The sequence below is a fragment of the Osmia lignaria genome, chromosome 13 (genome assembly GCF_051020975.1).
Source record: "Osmia lignaria lignaria isolate PbOS001 chromosome 13, iyOsmLign1, whole genome shotgun sequence".
NCBI classification, from domain to species: domain Eukaryota; kingdom Metazoa; phylum Arthropoda; class Insecta; order Hymenoptera; family Megachilidae; genus Osmia; species Osmia lignaria.
Window position 1 is genome coordinate 4,651,366 of NC_135044.1, and position 21,759 is coordinate 4,673,124.

Below are 21,759 nucleotides of genomic sequence, written 5' to 3' on the forward strand. Positions count from 1 at the left end.
AAGCCACAACTACGAAACTAAAGTTATGTACAAAATCACAATGATCCAGCCGCGGATGCTTGTCGCGACTCTATCCGCGATATTTCCTTCCTTTTTTTTTTGTAATCTCGTGAAATGTATAAATACACGTAACTACACAGACGAAATGCTAGTTCGCGCACCTCCTCACGTCCGGATTTATTCGTTTCGCCGTGTGCGCCGATAACAGACCTACGATTCACGCTAAACGTACCTAAAGCTAAAAATCCTTAGTCCACACAGTAACGCTAATGTCAAAGTTCCGAGTACCGTGTAGGCGGGGTAACGTCGTGTTAACGCGAGTGCGCGACGAGTAAGTAATAGAAAGAAAAAAAAGAAAGGAAAAAAAAAGGAAATAATCCGAATTTTGGCGTGCATCGCTGTTAACGCGTCGTTTTCGATTATCACTAAAGAAGAAAAGAAAAATACATCCTCGCGATGGAACGAATAAATTGGTAATGTCATGGGTAATAAAAGAAAACGTAGAAAACGCACCATCGCAATGTACTGAGATTCTGTCAGGTTCAGCCAAGACAATCATTGCGAGGAAATTCTTCATGAACACTTTTCAGTATATCGCTCTGAATCTTCTCCCTGTCTCAACACAGAGCTCTTACAAGCAACGCTCCTATTCCTCAAAAAAAGTTCATCACTACCGCTTGTGACTCGACTTGCTCTTAGGGCTCTCGCTGGCGGTGTCATTGGGTTCCCTTCTAGGTCGTAGGATAAAGTTCAAATTGTGCGCGGTGTTAACAGCATAGTAAACGTTAGCCGAGTTTGGCAAGACCAACTCCCGATCCGGCAGAACTTGGGCAAGCGTGTACTGATCCGGACTGCCCTCTATTCCTAGCTTCAGCATCGCGTTTCGTATAACCTGCGGTGTCCTCTCGTTGTTGGACAGCATAATGGACTTGTACAACACAACACCGTCCGTCTCAACGTTGTCGCTCTCCATGGTGACCTTGATTATGTAAAAATCCGGCGAGCTCTTGTGCGAATGGCTCGGACTTGACAGACCGACAAGATTCGGACCGTTGCCGTTAGCGGTGACCGCCGAGGAAGGTGCCAGCCGATTGTGCTGATTGTTACCCGTAGCTCCGCTTCCTCCTCCAGAACTAAGAGACACGTCCAGAGATGGTAAAGACGAGCTGGAGGAAGAGCTGGACATCTGGGATGGCGAGATGCGCCGATCGAGAGAGTTGTGCGGCGAGCTTGGCAGAGAATCTAGGTCGCAATAGAACTGGGAGCTGCTCGAGCTCGAGGTAGAAGCGATCGAGTCGTTCTTACGATGACCCTGATGACTCTGTAAGACAAGTCTTGGCTCAGCCTTCTCGCGTGAAACGGGTGATCGGGGACGGGAGCGGAATAACGAGACGGAGGAGAGCATGCTGACCTGCTTCTTCTTGCCTCGATTGCTCAGAGTATTTCCAGGTGGCGGTGGCTCGATCTGACAGCTCAGCTTGTACGCTTCGCGATCGTCGAGCACCACCACCGAGTGGAACCAACGATCGAACAACGGATCCGTACTGAAGTTGTACGCGTTAGCGGCACCCTGAAGCAATCGTATCCTAGCGAGTACCTCGAATTCTTTCCGTCTTTTGTCGAAGTTGATCAAACCCTCGGCTATCGTGTCAGGTATCGCGGTGTCTATCATCGTCAGGTCCGTAAGGAACGTGCCCAGGTAGGGTATCGTTCCGTAGCTGATGTTCTAAATAGAAAATAATTATATACAGTAAGTAAATCAACGAACGCGTACTTCTTATATTAAATCAAAGATAAACGATATCAACTTACGCCGGCGTGAGTATTCTGCTTCTGAAACAGCTTCTGAAGGTGTCTATCGCTTCTACCAGCAGTGTCCGCAAATTTGGCAGTGCCCTCCTTGATCAGAAGCTCTCGCTGCGTCCACGCATTGTTCTCCTCCGAGAAAATCCTCTCCAACTCCCTGAATAACTCGTGCTTCTCTCTCGGCATACATTGCCAACATTTCTCTAGCCTGTACACAGGATTACTCTGAAGACCTGACACGATAGCCTTCAGGCTACTGAAGTTCTTCAACACGCGTAACTCTTGAGCGATGTCGATCCACGTCTCGAGGATCCTGGCCCGCTCCTGGGACTTCATCGTCGGTTCCATCAGGATCGTGGATATCACCCTCAACGACACAGCGTTGAATTGATTCACGGTTGCCAACACGGTGGCCGCGTCGTGACTCCTGGAACGATCCCTCCTCGACCAGACAGCACCTAAACATTGATGAGCCACCAGCTTCTTGAACACCTCGGCATCCATACGGGTCAGCTGCTCGGCGAAGTGACGGTGTGGAACCTCGGGGAAGTTGTAGTTCGCCCAGTGATCCACGATCGGATCCGGGGAACTACGGGGCAGTCGGCCATTGTCGTAGACCATGCACGAGTCTGGAACGGAATGATGCAATTCGATGATAGGAATTTTATTCTTGAAAAGGAACGGAAGGAGTCACGTAGATGAATCAGACTCTGATTAGCTGGAAACTTTATCTGAAGAAATGCAGTTATAAACATCCGGTTGACGTGTATTATTATAATATCTATGAATAACACTTGATACAAATACGTTTATATTTAATCTATTTGTCTGCTTATTGTATTTTCTTAGTACACACGTATAATTTTTGTCAAATCTTAAGCTGCTGTCTCGTTTACCTATTTGATCTTCACGCTGGAACCTGTGCAAGCGGTGCCTTGCCTTGAGCTCGAGTTCCGAGCCAGGAAGTCGTCGATGCGTGAAGTCCAATAGTCTGCTGAGCAGAGGATGACTCGGTGGCGACTTCCAATCACCGGGATAAGCGTCCAGCCAGACGTGAAGAGCTTGCACCAGAGTCTTTCGATGTTGTTCACCTGTCAGGGCGCCGGATCCCTCGTCGAGGGCGTCGTATCTCGCTAACAATAGCTCGAGAACCTCTCGCGGCGTGGTGAACGCACGATAAGTCGCCAAGAAGACGTTTATGTACGTCGATTCCAGTTCCCCGTCGTCGTTCGCCAAACTCTCCACCAACCTTTGCACCGTGCCGGCTTTCAGAAAACGCACTCTCACCGTTTCCCATTCTAAATGCGAGATCTCGTCGTCCGAATCCTGGATAAAACAAGAAATTTCGATCATTCGTAATTCGCCGTTCGAAGAGAGAAAATATTAGCCACCCCCGGTTGAAACGAATTCTTCTTACCGAGGCAGATAGACTTCTGGTTGGCCTGTGATAACGAACCTTCTTCAGGTACACCGTGTATATGACGCCGTCGCCCCGTTCCTCGCCCCATAAACGCCACGTGGGCTGCAAAGTAAAAGCAAACGGCTTCGTTAGAAGCAAGAAAGACCCAGACATCCGGTGGGCGGTGACGATAGCTGTACCAGAAGAGTTTCGAAACGTTCCACGGCAGGGCACGGCTAAAGCGACGCACCAGGGGATGATTTACGTCGCTAATTTCACGGGTTACCCCCTGTCACGCGCAAGAATCTCTCAGGGGGAGGGGAACGAATGGCTAATCAATTGACATCGTCCTGCAGTCAGCAGATTTATTGAAATAATTCACTTCCGAGATGGAAATTGACCTCGACCCGTTCGTTTCACGGCTCTGCACGACAATTAACCGGACGAGACGTTTTATCTTTGCTCGTTTCGCGACTTCGTTTCGTATTCAGATTAGCGGATCGATCAATTTACCAAGTACGGGTCGCCTTGGTTCGATGACTAAATCTTTCATGTATTTTACTACGCGTGTTCAGGTCGAAGTGTTAAAAAAATATTTTTCTATTCGCTTGACGTTCGCTCTACGTCAATCCAGAAACATTTATCCTCGCTCGATCGAAGTGGATCGGAAATCAATTTGGTTTCGCGCGTATACGAATCATTTAAAAATAAAGCATCCGAGACAGGTGAAAGTGAAAAAGGCAAGGTATGCTTCGAACCACGGGAATCTTCCGTGACGACAGCGGGATGTTTCAACATTTCGACGTCGGGTTATTATGAATTTCTTTAAGTGGCACGATAAATATAAATAAAATAAAGGAAAATCGCGAATACGTAACGCCAGCCGTCGAACTGTTAACAATCACACACATGGAGCGTCTTAAGGTGGATTAGATCACCGCGTCCATTTATCTAACAGGCTTCGGAAAATCGTTGCTGCAAAACTGTTTCATGGAACAGCTGTTATCTGCACGCTCCACCGTTTTTTCTTTTTATCACCATCATCTAATAATTACATTTTTATTTATGATGCTCGAGCGCAGATTGCGTTTATTACCGTTTTGCTAGACTTCGAACTGAATCGATTCGCGAAGTGTTCTATTCTTTTGCAACACATCTATATTACGAGATCCGTCAAGCAGATTATCGAAAAGGAGTTAACGATTGTTATAAACAACGTTGGCTTTGCTCGAAGCGTTTGAACGTTATCTAATTAGTCATACCGAGCCGCGTTATCGTTTCTCACGCCTAGGATTTTCACACTGCTGAAAGAGAAGACTTCAAAGTAATTCTACAGTTCCGAGAATCTTAACACTTTGACGAAAGATAAATTCGTCAAACGGCAGACACCGGACAATTGTAATCCGTAGACGATGAATCCTTTGATCAAAGAAATTTTACAATCTGCGAAATGAAAATGAATATCTTAAGATAGGTGTACGCTTGTTTTCAACTCTTTCTTTCCATTCGACGTTTCGCGGAGTCTAATTCGAAAGATCGATAGCAGACAGTCTAGCCGCCGCAATGCTTTTCTTTCGCTTCGGAATATTCCCTGGGTTTCGCTATTCGTGACTTTGCATCGACGTGGGAGGAAGCACTGGTTGATAGTCTGATACATTTCCACGTATATCGATCGTTAGAGCCCCGATAATCTGATGTTAAGCTTTTTATAGGCCGACGTGGAATAATAAAAGGGGTAGTTGTTTGTATACACGCGTCTCCTCGCTTGTCGACTTAAAATCGACGATTTCATTTCCATCGATCGGCTTTGGAAAATTTAGGGAAACGAAATTCAGGTTTAACCCTTTGGGTCAAGTTTCACATTTCTGTCGAATGGAAAGTTTACAAAATGACGGAATTTGAAAATCATGGGAATATTCGAAATCTATGGAAAAAAGGATTCTTCGTCGAACAATGAAAAGCCGAGTGTTCCAAGGAGTCGTATCCAAGGACGTAGGGGTCTAAGGACCTTAAGTCACGCTCGGGTTCTCCCTGTAGGCCCTCTAATTGCACGTTTCGTTCCAGAGCGTAAGCCGCCTTTTTCTACAGAGCTTTACTTCTACCTCGAGCCTGGTCTTCGTCATCGAGAAACATAGCCAGTTCTCTTTGCAATCATGCTTGGCTGCAGCTTTTTGTAAATTTTCAAAGACGTTACAGTAAATACGAATCTTTCAACCCTTTCCCAACGGAGAGCAGATTTCTCGATTCAGGGAATATTGTCTATTTATAACCCTTGGAGGGTTGTTACCGGGATTTGTTTATACTATTTTCAAAATCATCGACGACTGTATAATTGTCCTTAATAAGAACAGGGTTAATTAAAATCTATAGAAAATTTCAAAATTAATTTGTTGACCGAGCAACTATGAATATTATAAATAAATATTATAAATAATATTATTAGAAATATTAATTAGAAATATTAGAAATAAACAATTATTTATTCTTCTGAATAAATTATGCAAAGAGGTATTAATATTCCTTTATTTATGGTATTCCCCTGGCCTTAAAAGATCAATAGGCAAACCGTGTTCTTATTTCGTATGCACAAACGCTTTCTTTTTCGAGGTTCCATCGATCGAGGAACGTCGTGTCGTCTTTACACAGTCGCAGCTGGTAAATGTTGTATACTAGAATGGCAATGACACGGTTTGTCTCTTTTCCGCTGCTATAGCGACACAATACGAACAGATAGAACTAGAAGAAACGTGATGTTCTTGGGATATTACGATACTCTTGTTGCTGGTGCGGCTAAGTTATCGCGGCAAACGAACGGGATAACTTTGGCGATGTTTTTAGAGTTGCAAATAAAACATTAAACGACTGTGAAACACGTTTCAGAGAGAATACTATTTTTAGTTGTCCCTTTGAACCTCTCTAACATTAATTCTCCTACAGAAACAGCGGCGATATAACGAGAGTTTACTGTCATTCCGTGTATCGTGGCATATTATTTTTTTCAATAAAGATCTCGCTGAAACTCTCCTCGTTTCGCGAAGCGTTGAAACGAACGATTCAGATGACACTGATATAAAGATTCAAAGGAGCATTTGGTGAACGATAACAGGGAGAAAGAAAGGGGAGGCGTGGAGACGAACGGTGAGAAAAAGTCGCGTGTGTACGACACGCCGGAAGTTCAAAGAACAACGCTGATAAAGCTTGCTTTGTTTGCTACAGGCCACAAAAGCCACTCACGTAGCCCTGTGCTTAAAACACCTCAATAGAAGGCACAATACCCTAAACGTGTTAACGCTGCCGAAAAGTCTCGCGAGGAAAGTCGGGGTCGATGAATGCCTCGCCTATTATTCAACGTTTCAAAGACAGACGAACGTGTTTCTTTTCCTTTTTTATTTGTATTTTCAAATAAACAATGAGTACTCGATTTCGTGAAAATTTAAGGGTTCTAAGATATAGAGTTATTTAATTGCCATCGAGATTTCACGTGTTCGATCGACGATTACAGGGACACAAGGTAGCCAAGGTGTTTCGCAACAACGTAACAGATCGAAAGCATAACGCTTGTTTAGCGAACACCGGACAAAGGAATTTTCTTGCCTCTCGACGGAATTCTATTAGGCAGAAACTACCGCCAGTTTCCGGTCAGGCCACGCATAATTACACGGCTTTGTAAGTACGATTCCAGATAAGCAATTAAAAGAATTGCTTGTAAAAGAGTCACGATGACTCACGTGCCGTTAAATAAGGTGTCAAAGCACCTTTGCCACCTTCTGCTCTCGTTTCCTTTCGCGAAGGTAACATAATATCTCTGATACGCGAAAAAAAAGAATACCATCGCCTTATGGTATTATGCTGCTTGTGCAATTTCGACTACAATTTTCATGGTAAATTAAACAGCAACCGGTGGGCTGATTTGATCTTTCGCTGTACTTTTGTTTCTTTCTTGAAAGATAAATATTACAAACCGACACGAAACGTCCCTAATTATGCGCGAGAAGCGTAATTGTTTTCAACAAATTACTGGGAATGCACGTTCGTGATAAAATCAACACGAATTGACGTAAAACGATGGGCCATCGGTTGTCGAGTAATTGACGTAAAACTGTCAACGCTATCTATATAAAAAAAAATATTTATAACCAACTGTACGATTCTTCTTGGTGAATCGATGATGCACGGAAAGCAATCTCTCTATTCAATTATTCGCTTTCAATTAACCCAATGATTACTTCCCTTTCAACGAGATATCGCGATCGAAGGGGCTTCGAACTCGTCGCTCTTTATTTACCCGTTCAATTGGGTCAATGTAACCATATTTCAATTTTTACCCGCGCAAGCTGCCCTCTCGTCGTTAACGACAACGATACAGTTCCGATGACACTCTGACCCTGATTAACCGATTAAACAACTTCAACGTGTGTAAAAACCATTTCCACATACAAATACGTTTGTTAAAGGGGGATAATATTTTGCATATATTTTATACGAGTACCAATAAAAAAGTCATTGTGAATATATTAAAGGAGATATAAATAATGTATCACTTATAAGATATATGTATAAAAAGAATAACTGACGATTGGAAAAATTGTTCGATGTCGTAAGGGGAAGATCTTTTTCTTTTAGCGTGCCAATCTGCTTTCAGCGTGTTAATCATCTACTCGTCTACTTATCAACATTCATGATTCTCCTTCTCGGCGAAGCAAGTAAAGAAGCTACGTGACAATACTAAAAACCTACAACACCGAGCGGACACACAGTTTCATGCAAACCAACAACAACAATGCATACGGTGAACAAAAGTCGCGTTAGCAACGTTTGGAAGAAGCCAGGAAATAAATCAAAGACTCGGTCTCGCATCCAACGTAACAAAAACCAACCAGCAGGCACAAAAAAAAAAAATAAAAAGAGAGAACACAAAGAAGAAATCTGAAATAACTCTCGGAATAACCGCGAAAAGAAAATAGAGATACGAAGAAGAGGAAGATGAAGAGAAAAAAAAAATAGATTTTGACCAGAGAACAATACAAAACAATGTCTGATGAATCTGTTGCCAGTCTGTTTACCTGCTGCACGTACCACTGCGTGGAACTCTGGTTCTTCCTATGGCTGCTTGGCTTGCACGGGGCGCAGAGCAACAAGGGCGCCAGCCTGTTCACCCCCTTGACGCTGGCCGACGCCGGGGGCGACGTTGGGCTCAGCCCATCATCCCCCAACACGGGCCACAGCATCCACGTGTCAATGTCCGCGGAACTTCCCCTTCTTCTGTCACTTCGATTCTGCCTGTGCAATTTTTCCAATGATTCCTCTGAACTTCATCATCGAGCTACTCCGATCATCGCATTTTTAATTTACCGTTTCTTTTAAATCTACCGAAATTTCCTTCGAAGCCTGCTTGGTAATTGCACTATAAAAGGGAGCAACGTTTACTCTCCTTGTAAAGGCGATAGAAAAATTGATTTATCGTCGATTCATACGGATGAATCGAACGTTTCGCATTCCCATCAGTGACGAAGCGTTCGATGACGCAACGAAAACGTGCATAACCGGCCATATCGTTATCGAAATCGAATCGAGATATTAAAAGTGCGACTTACGATCCCTAATGAAGACTAAATAAAATTCCTTCTCTCTTTCCCTCTTTGATTCTACGTTCTAAACGTTCGCGCTGAAATTGCATCTCGTAAGCTCAAGCTGCTCTGTTTTCGTCTTCGTAATGATAATTTGATATTATTACGGGGATTTAAATTTCATTTTGTTATTATTACACGATGGAGAACCGAATAAAGTTTAATCGGTTGATCTACCTACGTTTGTTTCCGCAGGGAAAAGATCAAAGGTGGAAACGGGTTGGTAGTTAAAATCGATTCGCAGGTAGAACGACGGTGGATGGCGAAAAGGTCGAAGGAGCAAACGGCGGGAAACGATTTCGTTAAAGAGGATGTCGTCTCAGGTGCGTAGGAGGAATTAAATTTCCGACCATTAGTGTACCGTGCACGAAACGCGATCGCGTAACCTCGTGACTTTTCATATTTCAAACATCCTGTCAGATCTCTATTTTACAAAATTCAAGAAAAGGAAGAAACGATTCTTTCTAGATTTATCATACCATTCCACGAAGCATCACGGTCATTCCATTTTGCATACGCATTCGCTATTTCCCACGTGCCGATTTGTTACGCAGCGGTGATTCAATGTAATCGCGAAAACGATAAGAGAAAACTATGTACCTCGTCCTCGCATGGAAGAATTTTCCAAATTTTCAAGACGGATATACGAATCACCGATTTTTATCAGCGACTTTCGGGCTAAATTAAAATTCTTTCGTCATTTCGACGAGATACTCTTTTTTTTTTTAATGCGATTGCGATGACATTGCTGTTATCGCTTGAATGAAAAAACGAGCGAAGCAACGACGGCAATAAAAATCGAAAAGGTGGCTCGATAGGTCGACCTTAAACCGTGGAAACGATCGAACGAAAATCCTGGCTACTCGATAAACGTGTCGATGCCCGTCGACGCCTCGTTTCGATAAAACTAACGCCCTGTCGCCGCTTGACACGAGATCTTAACATTTCTACATTCTGCCGTCGAATTCATATTTTTCCAGGTCATAACGCAAACCGTTAGATTTCTACGCGAAATTGGCGAACGTGTTGGACGTAAAACCGATTCGTTGCGATGAAAAAGGGAACGAGAAAAATTCTTCGCGCCGCTGCAAGAAACCATGTTCCGTTTTACTCGAGCACCGTGTCCGTAGTAAAGCTATCCAGGCACAGAGGTATTAACGAGATTTACGCGATTCTGGTGAACAGACGGATTAACACGGATAACAGGTAAACCATTGGCGGATTAACTGTATCGTCGAAAATCTTGAAATATCTGCGGTTGTTATTATCTGGATACGTTGAACGCGACAGGAAGAGATTATAACAGATGTACGTGATTCCGTTCGGGAATGAAAACAAGGACGATGTATCAGTGTTTATGGAGGCGATAAGAATTTTGAAAAGGGTACGACAATCAGCAGATACGCCGAAATAAAATATTTCTGATAACACCAAGTATATTTTTAACCCGGCCCGATGCCAGCTCGAGAAATCCAGACAATTCGAGCGAACGTATTATGCAATATTGTCCATAAAGAGCGCTGGTGGACCGCTCCGTAGCAGGAAGTGTACTTTAAGCGCGTTTCAGGCCTGCATGAATCATTTGGCGACTGAAATGACTCGGCTGTTAGGTTATTTTCTTATTTGAGAACGGAACAGGACAATGCTGTACTGTCTCGAGATACCCTGATCGAATTCTGACCCTTTCAGTGGTACGTTATTGAAAATGAACGATCACTTTCGAGAATTTCTTAACAACGTTCATGTCGAATCTGCTCTCTGCGTAAAATCCGCCGAAGGAGATTGTGTACAAACAATTCTGTTAGCGAATAACTCGACGTATTAACACCGTGACCTCATATTATATACGTATTTATTAAACGAGGCTGGTTTACTCTTCGTAGGGAGTCTTCGTCAATACAGTTCAATAGTTTCATACGAACTCTAAAGTTACTAATTATTATTCTGAAATTTAATTAAAATCCTTCCTGAATTTCCCAATTTGGTTCTAACTTTTCTAAGGCAATCGCGTTTGCCATTTGACCGAAGTGGAAAATGTACACGTAATTTGTTATAATTAAATTCGACCGTCAGATAAGGCGGTTCTACTGATAAAGCGAACAGAAAGGGAAGAGTCCAGTTGGAACGTCTCGGTTCCACTTGCATACTCGAGACGGCCTCGAAAATACTACAACCTTGGACCACCGAGGAAAGACGAACAAATCAGAAATTCAAACAGATTGTACATAGAATTCCATCCAGTCGACTTTATGATTCGCGGTTAATCGTATTTACAAATACCTCCGTTACACAATGAATTTTCGCTCGTTTCGACCTCGCGATTGTCTATTTCTGCGCGTTACGAACGTCCTGCTGGAATCGACGTTCGATTTCTGACGAGACAATTGTATGACGCTCGCGGAGCGAACGTTTAGTCATACGTTATGTTACATGGAATCTAGTGCACGTGCAACGCGAAGGTGCATACGCTGCATTCGTATTCCTAGAACCGGTGAACACCCATTCGGTTACACGCGCACCCTTGACTCTGATAAAAATTTCCATTCTCTATTTAAACAAACTATCGTGAGAAAGACAAACGTTCGTCTCGCGTTAACGCAGTGCACGAGAAAGAAAAAAGGAGTTATATCTTAATTAAAATTTATCTGCGTTGAATGGACAACAGAGAACGATGATAAAGGTTTTGATAAGGTGATGATAATACGAGCTGACAGCCACTGAATATATACGATAAAGACGCCAATTGCTAGGCGCCAATACTCGTGGGAATGAATCAAAGCATCCAGTTGATTCAACTTGGACTTTCATTACAACTTTATCACCGCGAATTTCGCCTAATTATCGGTTTCGCTGAAAATATTACTATTCGTTCTACTCGCAATGACCTTAAGATACACATGTTTCCGATGGTTATCGTTATTGCTAATGCTATTCGCGGATCGATACAATCTTCGTGTAATCAATGAAAATACAATGTGCTTCGTGATCGATACGGATAACAGAGCACGTAAAAGTACCGGTTGATCGATAAATGGTGTAAAACTTTGTAGCTTTCCTGGAAATCCTTGTGATTTTTCAAATTCTCATAAATATATGGAGCGAGGCAAGAACTTTATCGCTAATACTTTTCATTTAACATTCGAAATGACACACGGAGTAGCTCGTCTGTTATCAGATTCTTCAAACACAATTTGAAATATTGCTTATTCTTCGAATAGTCGAAATTTCTTACCTTGTAAAATACGAATTTTATACACGGTACTCCTTCGATTTCGTACAGCGTTCGATTCACGATCGAACCGAAGCGGACAGGATGCTCTTTGGAAATGGGAAGATACAACCGGTAACAAACACCTGCCCTCTTACTCCTTTCCGATCGAAATTTCGGCAAGACCACAGATACACGCACACACGACTGGGCGAACAATGTCGTTAGGAGCAATGGCTGGGAGAAGCACAGGTGGTCGACGAGGAACCACGGGAAGAAACACGCGACACCTCGAGCCGATGTAAACACGGTGCGCGTACCGTGCGGCTCGCCGTCTCGACAACGACTGACTCCAAAGCGAACACGCGATTCGACCGGAGCCGGCTGAATACAATCGAACTGACCACGCTCTTACGTCGAGACCACACTCGTCTTGATTATCATCGTGGGCAGCACAATGACGTATGTACTGACTGTCATTCGATACACGAGTACTTGCGTACCACGGTCTTTTACGGAGGGAGACTCGATTTTAATTTAAATCGTTTAAACGATTCCAGTTAGAGAATCTTCGAGCTCTTGCTCCAATAGTAGAAGTTCAATTCGACAAATATCAATTTGCTCTTTATTGGACATTGACAATTTCAATTTGATAATAAATCGAAATTGAAAATTTCAATTCGATACTAATTGAAAGTCAAAGATTCCTTTATGAAAATTTTTATTCGATGCCTTATTGGAAATCGAAGATTTTGCTCCGATAATTATTGCAAACGAAAAATTTCTAATTCGATGCTTAATGAAAGTCGAAGATTTTGATAATTATTCGAAGCTGAAAATTTTCAAGCCCTGCCCTCGATTTCTTTAACTACGGCACTGTCTAGAGTGACACTGATAAAGTCAACGAATGACATTACCATCGGGAAGGCTAGCGTTACACTCGATCGATAAGTTCGATCTCTTTTCCCCTAGAAAGGATATTTTGTCCCTAGCATACTCGCTTCGAATGATCGATCGTCTTACAACTTTACAATGGGTTTCTGAGAAGTAACGTTCATTCGCGAACCTTAATGAATGAGTGTCATCGAAAGGATTAACGATCTTAAAGTCCAGGAATTGGAGCAGTTATTGATAATAACTGATTGTAAATATCACAGACAAGATTAATAATCGAATGACGTCGGAAAAATAAAATCATGCGTCAGGTTTATTAATGAACGCAGCAGTTTACGTTGACTGGCTGCTTATAAAACAAACAATCGTGAATGTATAATAACTGTAAAGAAAGAAAATAAAAATCTAGGGGAACTTAACATCTCAGGCGGTAAAGGAAACTTTGTATCCTGCACGAAACAGTCGATTCCTCGATTGCTCTAGGTAATTTAAAATAAACTAGCGTTGAATGCACGGAACCACTTAACTCGCTGTATTTCTTATGCTACATTTTTTCCAGCGAACCGCATCGCGTGCCGATAATGCCATAATCATCGTGAACTATTACAGTAAACACAAGAATTTACGTCCCCTTCGAATCGTAGCTGGATTTCGTTCACGCTTTCTAACCGAATCCAGAAAATCTGACACTGTCACCTATGATTACGCGTAATCAGGACGTGTTATCTATATGCAAATTAACCATTCACTAGGATTTTCCTGCTACTTAAATGTCTCGTGTCTAATATTTTCTAAAGCGTCCAATTTGGATATGGAATTCGAATGTTTGTACAAGCCCATAGTCTAAAGTACCGTGCGTCGCCGACTCTTCGGACAAACTACATCCAACCGATTTAATATTTCACACGCGATATAAAATGTTAAACGATAAGGGGGGGGGGGGGGAATTGCAAAAACGTCACAGTCTGAAATGCTGTTCAAATTAAGGCAGACACGTTTCAGGCTGCGAGAGACTCCCTCGAGAAAAACCAGCTACTCCAACGTCAAGATGTTTGCTCGTCTTCTGTTCTACAACGGTCCCCCATGAAGAGAGATGGAGCGTATGTAACTTCATTCCCCGTGCAAAAGCGTCCTGAGTCATCAAATTCACCCCTGCGTCTGGTACTCGAGGGTGACACAGGCGAAGGGTGAATCTGGATAGGACGCAACGTTCTTTACTAAAGCGACACCGTGAAATCCATGCGCGCGTAAAGATTTTTACATTGTTACACGAACGAGTTACGTAAGCCACTTTCTTTTTCGCGACCCTTGTCCGGACGAAAAGAAGAACGCCTTTCGCTAAATTGACCTCGATTTTTCAAAACTACGTCCAAAGTTGTTCCATGGAAAATGGATGCATGAATCAAGGACTAGGATGTTATATTTAATCCTCGAATCATGGAGCTATATATCCGCTGATTCAGAGGATAAATTATTATTTCTCTAAAACAGCTAAAAATATTCAGGATTCCAAATATCGAGTATCGTCAATTTCAATGACTCGAACTGCGTGGGATCGATAGACAATAATTGCGGCGATCGATGTCCGGTTATATTTAATTCGTTATCAAGCGCCGACTGCCGGGATGATGACGCGATAACCGCGACGATGACGTCGTCAACGTGACGCGGTCATTCAGCTGTGTCATCCCGTTCTAACTCGATTCCATGTGATCACCTCTACTGCACTAACGAGCCTAATTGACAAACAAACGTTACCCTTTGAAATCTTACACTCTACGCAAACTTTCTCTGTTTCAATTTCATTTTTTTTTTTTTTTTTATATCAGTCTCGCGGTGCCGTTCGAAACGTGAAAATCCGCGTTTCTCGCCAATTTCCACGCACCGCGATTACGCATAGGTGACTCGGCGATTTTCGCTACGCCACGTTCTGTTTCCATTTCTCGTCGTACGATTGGTAAAACAGTAAATCTTGTTAGCGCGTTTCAGCCAGTGCTCTCCAACGAGCTGGGACCACTCGTGTCGGTCTGCACATGAGAGCACAGGGCGAGACGTAAAATCGATAGCGAGCCTCTAACCCCCGGGATCAACGGGGAACGACCCCAGACGCAGGTCGTGGAAACGTTTCACCAGCTTCGAATATCCTTCGATTCGAATCTCGTCGCTATTGAATTGCTTCCTTAATTATTAAATATGATTAGCAATGGCTGAAGCTATAATTGTCTTGAAATTAACACACCGTTCTTGGAAACAAGTTTTTCAAGGATTTTCGACTCGAATAGGTGACCAAAAATCCTAGCTAACGGTGAAACGTACGCGTATCAAAACAACAGCCTCGTTATTCATAGCCTCGCCTACTTTTGGACCAGCCGACAGTAATTGCGATTCTAGCTTATGCTAGTCTTTTAAGGTCGTTTACATTCGTCGCTCGACGGCTACACAAGTGAACCAGTCTAGAAAATTAAAATATCTTAGCCCTAGGCTAGACGGTGTTCGTTGACCCTCGAAAGACCGAGTCGACTAAAATCAGATGGATGCCAAAGAAATAATGAAATATTTCTTTCTATGGCTCTTGATTTCCATGAGGGATAGAAATATTTAAACAGGAACTAGTATCTATCGGTGAAAATAAGCCAGCATTCGATCGCAATTTAGATCCTGCTCGCTCGTGTCGTCGGTCGCGAAAGCTTTTCTCCACTTTCACACAGCAGACAAGCGTCATGAAACACGTGTTTACCAGCCAGTGATGGTCAATTCGGCCGTGGACACTGTTTAACGCGTAAGTAAACAAGAGGAAACAGGTTCGCTCGTATACCGAACAATTAACCAGCTAATCGACTTCCTAATTACATTTTCTATCGTTGACAATCGGTTAAAAGCTGGTCGATTTCGTTCGCGAAATTGTTCGTCCGAATTGCAGTACGAAAGAAACCTTGAACAGCTCCAGACCTGACGTGGGAGTAGTGAGTCACGGATAGGTGTCCCACGCGTGACCCACAAGCTACGTTTTCACGAAAAGCAATCGGCTCGATGAACGCTTCTAAAGCTTTGAACTTCCACTAGTTGAACCAGTAAAAGGAGAAAAAAGAAACACAAACGAGGCTAATAGTTTTCAGTAAGCTTATAACCGCTTTGCTGTATTTCAACCGTGATATTTTGGAAAAGGTTTATATAATTATCGATCGAATGCTTGGCGATGATTTATAGATTAACAATTTCCGGCTAAAACCAGCTGTATTTGATATTCCCGTCATGAATAATGTCTAATTTAATTGTGAAATTTCCTCGCAACTGGGAAATGTTGCAAATAGTCGAAAGAGAAAGCTATTTCTGTTCAGTAAGACAGAGAATTCTGCTAGTAATAACGAAGTGTTCTTTTGTCGCGGTTGAGTAGCAGTTAATATCCGCAAGACGGTCTACCAAGTTTCGTAAAGTATCGAAAGATGTTTTTAATGACTGTAATCGAATGCCTGGCCATTTGTACAAACGTTTAACACGGGCGGCCTACAGGAATTTCGCAATGTAAACTAGGCCGCCATCCGCTTCGTGGCTGACATACTGGAGCGAAGCGATTGATTTCCAGTAAAAGTAATTTTAACGAAGTTGGGACACAATGTATCGATTAAAAGTAGCGTTTAATTCGTTTTGTAAATACTAAAGCGAATATTTGAAACGTAATAGCTATCTTGAGATCGCCTCCATTCTCGATAATCGAGATAAGTATCGGTTCCTGTTCAAACGGAAAGCCATTCGGCGATATGGCCGTGATGATTCCTTCCTGTACAATCATCGGTGCCGGCCAAACACTTGCACCGTTCCTTTCAATATTGACATTACTCGAGGAGAGGTAGTGAACGTAGATGGAAAATACGCGTGTACCGCGATGCTCCAGTTACAACACGCTCTTCGCACGAATCAATCTTCTCACGGAGTCGGTTCGATCGTGAGAAAGGCGGATGTCCATTCAGAATTCAGTACGAAACCAAAGGCGCCTACTCGTCTCTCTCTCTCTCTCTATCCGATAGCTTTCCATTTTTCTTTGTTTCTGTTGACCATTGTAAGACAGGGTAGCACATGGAAATGTATGGTCAAGCTTATTCGATATTTCCTCTTTTTTCAATGATGATAAAAATAATGAATGTGAAATTGAAACCGATACTTCTCGGACCCATCGCGTGGGAAAAGGAGATTCGAGTCGACCTAGTGAACCGATACCTGGACTGTTGAATCCTGGGATTAATTGCACCGGAAAGGAGACAGAGTCTGAACCGTGAGACTGTGAAATAGAGATATTACGAAAAGAGAACGTTGAAGTTAATTATCTGAAAATTTTCGGCTATTGTTCTCTTGTTTTGAAGCTTGCGATAGGATGATCGGCTCGATTCATAGGAGTGGAAGATAGATTTTCTCTTCACCTTGGGTCGAATAACTAGAAGTAACAGTACCCGTGGCATTGGCACGGCTAGTATCTATCGAACGTGTCGGATCGACTCGTTTATCGTTCGAGTTTCTTACGTAAAGTCCTTACTCGCCGCCTGGCCGTTCGCGAACGCGCTTTTCCGGAAGGAGCTCCCTTTCAAACTAACTCGGACGACTTCTCTCTCAAATTTTTTGACTCCGAGTAGTTATCCGAGGTTACTTGAGATTGGCCAGACATTTTGAGACGCCCTGTACGAAACAGTTGTACGCGTTCTACGTAGACGGTGCGCGCTTCTTTCTCGCCTGCTGCATTCCGCGACGCGCCTCGTTAGACTTGACACGTATTACTTTACATTCTCATAAGCGTTATACCGCCCTGCCTTTCTCATAGAGCCGGCAACACGCGAGATCGGCGAGGAATCGGGAGCTCGCGAACGGACCGCTCGCGATCCACGAGTTTCCAATCGAGGAAAAATGGTAACTTTCCAAAGAACCGCGTGTTGCCGTCAACTCGCGAGAAATCCCGAGGATATCGTGAAATAAACCATCGAATCTCTGCATTGGAATTCAACGAATAGCAATTTTTATAAACAAAATATACCGATATTTCTGTTTAGTGATCTTTGACGATTTTAAAGGAAAATGCGCGGGAAAAATTTCAAATAAAATTATTGCTACACGAATCCTATACTGGATGGTCGCATGTCCGACCGATTAACTTGCTCCAACATAAACAGAACGGCTTCCCTCGATAGTAAGCATACCTTCGCGTGCGCAAGTTTCATTGACTCTCGAGTTATTGAACGTGTCTCATCGAGCCTACAAGCCACACCGATACCTACATTACGATTGCGTTCACGCGTCCAAATACAAAGGTCAACGAGATCCTTGCGATCGTCGAATAAAATTCAGGAATTAAAAAGAATCTTGATCAGACGGTCACGTGTCGTTGATTAATTTTACACGCGTGCAACGTTGGTCCTAGTCGGCAAATCTTCCACGAAAATTGTATTCTACTCTCGTTTCGTTTCGCTCGGTTCCCTAACCGGTGGCCAACTTGCGAAACGTTAATCGAGTTTCACAAGTTGGCCGATCGAGCGAGAAATATCTCACTAGGGACCTTTATTCGCTGATTCGAATGAAACTTTGCCGGTTTATTAGTAGAAATCTATAAAATTATTCGTGTTAATACGAAAATGTCTTTATTTATTCGACAAAACTACTTTTGCCCGAGGCGGATGAATATTGACTAGAGAGCGCATCGTCACGTGGTCCGAGGGCCACGTGACCGGTTGAATTATTAGCGATTAAGAGGGAGAAACATCTTTTATAATGTATGAAAATTGTTGTTTAATATAAACGATTGATGAATAAATTATAACCGGGAGGATCGATTAAATTTGTTCGTCTGGAAAGCTTCGAATTCAAGCGCAACGCTCGTGCTTAGAATGCTACACGGTTCGATTAGTCAACGTCAGTTAACCAACTGTCAAAAGGTTGGAGCTCGACGCGTACAAGGTGAATCGTAATCGATCAATTACCGTGATCGTACAATTTTCCTGATTCTATGTTATAATCGGATGTGCAAATACTTCGGTATGTTGCATAAAAGTTATAATAACCGATGTTTACTCGATCTTGATTTCATAATTCGCTACGCGATCGACTCGCTTCAACTGAGACGCGAAAGTGATGTATATGTACATTACTCCCTAGTAATATTCTCGCTAGTGAGAATATCATGCGTTCCGTTCGTGCGGTCTCGGTTACAATAGAGAAAGGGCTTTCGAATCCACACACGATTATTTCCGCACGACAAAGCCTGTCAACCTGCGAGTCTGGTTGCCCGCGTTACGGACACGAAACAGACAGAGAAACGAAACGAGAGAGAGCAATAAAAAAAAGAGAAAGGTATGATAATTACCAAGGAGTCGTCCCCATTGTCAGCGCTCATAGCCCACCGCTAGCGCGAGGGAATTCGAGAACGTCGTCGTGGTCGTCGTCTTCGGTCCTCTTCACCGCCCTTCCGGTAAAATAACCTTGCGTTCGTCATTCTGCGGTGTATCCTAAATCCGCAGGAGATTCGAAGGACTCGTTAAAAGATACCAGTGGCAGCGCCTCGCACCTGTCATCTGGCATTGCAACAACGCGACGCGGCTTCGTAGTACGATGTTTTAATGTGTAGAAGGATCGAGAGAAGGGACGAACTCGAGAAAGGGTGTAAGCAGAAACGAGACGGAAATAGAGAGAGAGGACACTGACATACGAAACGTCAACGACATTCGGAGCACGCCGTGTCTCGTATTTTACCCGTTCTCGCGAAACTGTTCAACTGTACCGTGAACACGCGTCTCGCACTTACACGCCACTCGAATACGGAGACGACGCTTTATTTCGCGTCTCACTGAACGGTCAATAAGGACGAAACAATAAAGTTTACCGCACCAAACAAACTAACCTCCGTACGAGCTCACGGGCAAGCGCAAACTTCCAGCGGCACTCGACTCGACTGCTTCCCGATGCTTTCCCTTCCATCGCGTCACCTTCTCCCCTCCATTACACGAGTCGTACGAACGTCGAAACACAAACGATACGTTTACATTCCAATTAGCTCGTTTCGCCTTAGGCTTTTTACGTTATCGCATCGAGTACATCGAAAATTAATCACCGATACCAATTACGATTCCGAACGCGACGTAAAACTTGGAAAATTATTACAAATATACGGCACTCCACGCGCACAGGTTTCCCGCTATCGACGCCATCTTGCTTTCTGATCTGCGCGGGATTCTGAACCGTAGCGCGCCAATTTTGAATCGCGCGTCAATTTAAGCTTCCTACTGCTGCTACAAAATAGATCTATTATTTTATAATAATTAATACTTCGTTCGTGCAAATATATATATATACATACTAATACCCCATAATTTCATATTTTCGCAGTATTTTAAATAAGAACACATACAATAGAATTAATATAAGGAAACGTATTTTTACGAAATGTTACACAACTACAATTGGAATAAATGATGATACAATAGGATCATAATATATGGATGAAGGTATAACGACGTGATAAATAACAAAATTTTAGGACTGGTTTTATCATGAAGGACGAAATAAAATGTGAAAAGTTACACATACAAAATGAGACAACACATTACACGACAGACAAAAGACTTTTTCACAACATTTAATAAAACGCTATCAACTATGTATACCTTTTTTTTTTTTACTCAAATACTCTAAAAGTTACTTACATACGTGTAGTTTATATACGTATTTATGTTAGACGGAGGTGTCACATCCCTCGCAACGCATCGACGTTTCAAATCTACACGTCTTCCTTCGTTTCTTCTATTTTCCGACAAAAATCAGATTTCGTTATCATTGTACACTGATAACAAACGTAACGATTCAGGCACCAATCAGCGACGATGAACACAGTGTAAAAACACGGAAATAGAAGATCGTCAGGATGTGCTCGGGAGTTGACACGTCCAGTAAGTATGTATAAATTTAATACTATCGTCGTTATCATTGTTTCCTTAAGTGTAATATTTCAATTAATCGTGGGTATTAGCGATCAACGTCCCGGGATGCTAAAGAGGTCTGTGTCTGAAAATCTACAAGGTGTATAACACAATGGGTGCGCAGAAGAATCGCCGAACAAGGCAAACTTCTACTTCCTTATTTTTCAGACTTCATTTATCGTTCGTTTATTCAAAAATAAAAAAACATTCGCTTTTCCTTCCTTTATTCGCTCGACGTAAAACCTTGAAATTGCGATGAAATAATAAAGTTGAGCCGTTGATCGTTCGGACATAAAAATTGCTTAACAATCAAGAAACTTGTATTCAGTGTGTATCGATATTAAAAAGGATTGCAATTTCAAGGCGCCAGATGAAAGAAGAACGAGGAACAGAAGAAAAAAAACATATGCAAGGGCGTTATGTGTTCTGTAGACAGCGTGCGCTTGGTATATCGACCAACCATTATTTTCTCTCTAAAACATTGAAAAACATGTGTGTAATCCTCGATGCGTGTGCATTCAGTGTGCCCATACAATACGAGGAAAATTTACTTAATTTTCCTCGTTTACCGTCGTCCGTTGAAAAACAAAAACTATTCAAACATGATTCCCTACTAACTGGCATAAAAAAGTCCCATAATTTATTCCTTAACCTACAGGATGATCCTGACAATCCTCATTTTCATTATGCACAAGTATATCACAATCGCTCACGTTAAGTGGTCGTGTACAAATGTGTTTTGCGTATTATACGTGCTTTCCTTCCTTTTCCTTTCAGTCTCGCTGTTGCAACGGATACGAGTTTTCGCCATCGCCGCTGTCACACGAATCCGAAACTTTGTTTTCTTTTAGGTTTTTTTATAAAGAGACATGC

The 21,759-nt window shown here is 42.6% G+C and overlaps 1 protein-coding gene across 5 annotated transcripts; it reads right to left on the minus strand.

Annotated features, from left to right (window-relative positions):
* Positions 1–82: 82 nt before the first annotated feature.
* Positions 83–21,677, minus strand: Rgl (Ral guanine nucleotide dissociation stimulator-like). 5 transcript variants are annotated; one of them, XM_076691611.1, is made up of 7 exons: positions 19,278–21,677; positions 8,269–8,485; positions 3,224–3,328; positions 2,703–3,132; positions 1,813–2,435; positions 1,412–1,726; positions 83–1,321 (listed from the first exon to the last, which is right to left on the minus strand). In XM_076691611.1, the coding sequence occupies exons 1-7, from the start codon at positions 19,292–19,294 to the stop codon at positions 671–673; spliced, it is 2,358 nt and encodes a 785-aa protein (XP_076547726.1). In that variant the 5' UTR covers positions 19,295–21,677; the 3' UTR covers positions 83–670. The 5 variants fall into 5 exon arrangements, with proteins under 5 accessions (XP_076547726.1, XP_034175437.2, XP_076547724.1 ...); XM_034319546.2 differs by having other exon boundaries at positions 83–1,726; XM_076691609.1 differs by lacking the exon at positions 19,278–21,677 and adding an exon at positions 12,065–12,070 and having other exon boundaries at positions 83–1,726.
* Between the last annotated feature and the right edge of the window lie 82 nt (positions 21,678–21,759).